Raw genomic sequence first — 2,244 nt, 5'->3', positions numbered from 1 at the left:
AACAAGTTATGCATATTCTAAACCTGATGTGATTGTAACCAATTTTAGATCTTTGTTATATGGTGATATGGTTTTAACATCGACTCAGTTTATCTACTATGATGTGGTTCCTTGTCATCAATCTGAACATTTTTTATACCATGGAGTAATGGTTAGTGTATTTTATAATAATGAACATCTTGTAATTTGAAGATCAAGAGGTTTTACCTTGAACGTTCAAAGGACCGATGATATACGTAATCGACAAGACTTTTTTTTTTTTTTTTTTTTTTTTTTTTGAAATAAGATGCTTAATAAACTAATTTATATAACGTCGACCAAAATTAGGTGAGAAATTAAATATTACAAACACAATATTACATCAAGGGGCTCTTATTCTATACAATGCAAAATTCCCCAATAGAAAATTTAAGTTAATTATGCAGCAATATTAAACTAAGTTCTTCCACTCTGTTCCATTTTTAATAATATCTCAAATCTCTTATGCATATGCATAGTAAGGCATCCCAAAGTTGCCGTAGTAGTATTGGTACGGATTAAAATTTAGTGACGCCACCGTGGGATTTGTTTCCTTTGCGGCGTCTGGTTTCTTCTCCTCCACCGGACCAACACTCACTAGTTCTGTGTATCCGACACCTTTCCTTAGCAAGGTTGTCAGTTCAACTGAGTCAATTCCTTCTCCGGTCACCGCTATCTGGTCTTTATCTGATCCGACGAAAGAAGCTGATTCCACACCTGTTCAATTTTCAGATCATGATTTAGTCAAGCAATTCAATCAATTTCAATTGACGTTAACATTTAAGTCGTAAAAGTGAAACTAGCGATTTCTCTGGAAAACTACAATCGTTTGAAAATTGGGATACTTGATATATATGAACTTGAGAATGTGAAAGAAGTAGTAAAAGAAATTGTGAAGGGGCATGATCTTACCAGAGAGACTAACGGCGATTTGAAGAGCCTTACGAGCTTTCTTTTCGGTGTTCATTGTGACCTTCACCACAATCTTTTGCTGCAAAACCAATCAATTACACAAATTGAGATCGAGTAATCGAAAAGTATTCAAAACAGAGTTGAATTGAACGAGTAATCAAGTGTGTACCTTTGCCATTTCTGTGAATTAGATGATGATTTGGATTTAGTAAATCGGAAAACAAGAGGATTTAGAGAAGATGTCTGAAGAGTGAAAGTTCTGAGAGGGTATTTATAGAGCGTCCATGGAGTTCACAGTAAATCACATAGGAGGAAGACGACGAGGTCAACGTCGTGGAAAGGAAACTTCCCATTATTTTCAAATAATTTGATTACTTTTCAAAGCTTTTGTTTACATGCGCGTTATTTAGATAAATGTTTCAAATTACCCCTTTTGCTTTTTTTCAGCATTATTATTCAAATAAAATAAGCTGTCAAATGAATAAAGGTAACAATAGGTGATACATATTACTTTTTCTTATATGTGTATCTTATTGTTATTGTTAGATTACTATTTATTAACAAAAGTAATAATATAAACTGACAATGACAATTAAACATTTGGTTTTGAAATTGGGTTTTATTGAAACTTTCATATTAAATCATTGACAAAATTGTAAGTTTGGTCTTTGTGTTAAGTCAAAAATAATTGGATGTTTGGTAAAAAATGTTTTGGAAGTACAGCAGTCCGTCAAAATGTTTGATTTGTTGTGATTCAAATAAAATAAGCATGACATACAAATGAATAAAGGTAGGCCTGACAATCGTGTCGTGTTCGGGTTGGCGTGTCGTGGGTTGGCGGGTCAAAATATCCCAACCCAAACACGACTCATTTAAATATACAGGTCACGGGTTGGCGGGTTTGGAACATAAACTCATATATGACCCGCGAACCCATTTATTTATACGTGTTCACAGGTTGGCGGGTTCGTGGGTCAGATTTGGGTTTGTGGATCCAAATTTTAGACATTTAAGTCTTAAACATCCAAATAAAAATTAAAAACATTCATAGAAACATGTTACAGACTTAGCCTTATAGGTTACTACTTACGACCTTAGACCATCCACCACGAGTCAAAATGTCAAAACAATCAAATTGTCTATGAATCAATGGTATATATTATATAATACTTATTAAATATTAATGCTTAATACATAAATACATTTAAAAATAAAATAATTTTTTTATTAAGAATATAAACGGGTTGGCGGGCCAACTCGTTTATTTTTTGAGAAACCCATATACGACTCGTTTAATAAACGGGTTAGCGGGTT

The 2,244-nt window shown here is 33.2% G+C and overlaps 1 protein-coding gene across 1 annotated transcript; it reads right to left on the bottom strand.

The window, feature by feature from the left end:
- Positions 1 to 287: 287 nt before the first annotated feature.
- Positions 288 to 1,237, bottom strand: LOC145064162 (heavy metal-associated isoprenylated plant protein 46-like). Its single transcript, XM_079011667.1, has 3 exons — positions 1,100 to 1,237; positions 931 to 1,009; positions 288 to 735 (listed from the first exon to the last, which is right to left on the bottom strand). The coding sequence occupies exons 1-3, from the start codon at positions 1,106 to 1,108 to the stop codon at positions 482 to 484; spliced, it is 342 nt and encodes a 113-aa protein (XP_078867793.1). The 5' UTR covers positions 1,109 to 1,237; the 3' UTR covers positions 288 to 481.
- Positions 1,238 to 2,244: the final 1,007 nt, after the last annotated feature.

The sequence above is a fragment of the Lactuca serriola genome, chromosome 7 (assembly GCF_051521515.1).
Source record: "Lactuca serriola cultivar US96UC23 chromosome 7, Lser_US96UC23_V15, whole genome shotgun sequence".
Classification (NCBI taxonomy): Eukaryota; Viridiplantae; Streptophyta; class Magnoliopsida; order Asterales; family Asteraceae; genus Lactuca; species Lactuca serriola.
Note: the sequence above shows the minus strand (reverse complement) of the source record. Positions and strands in the feature narration are given on the sequence as shown.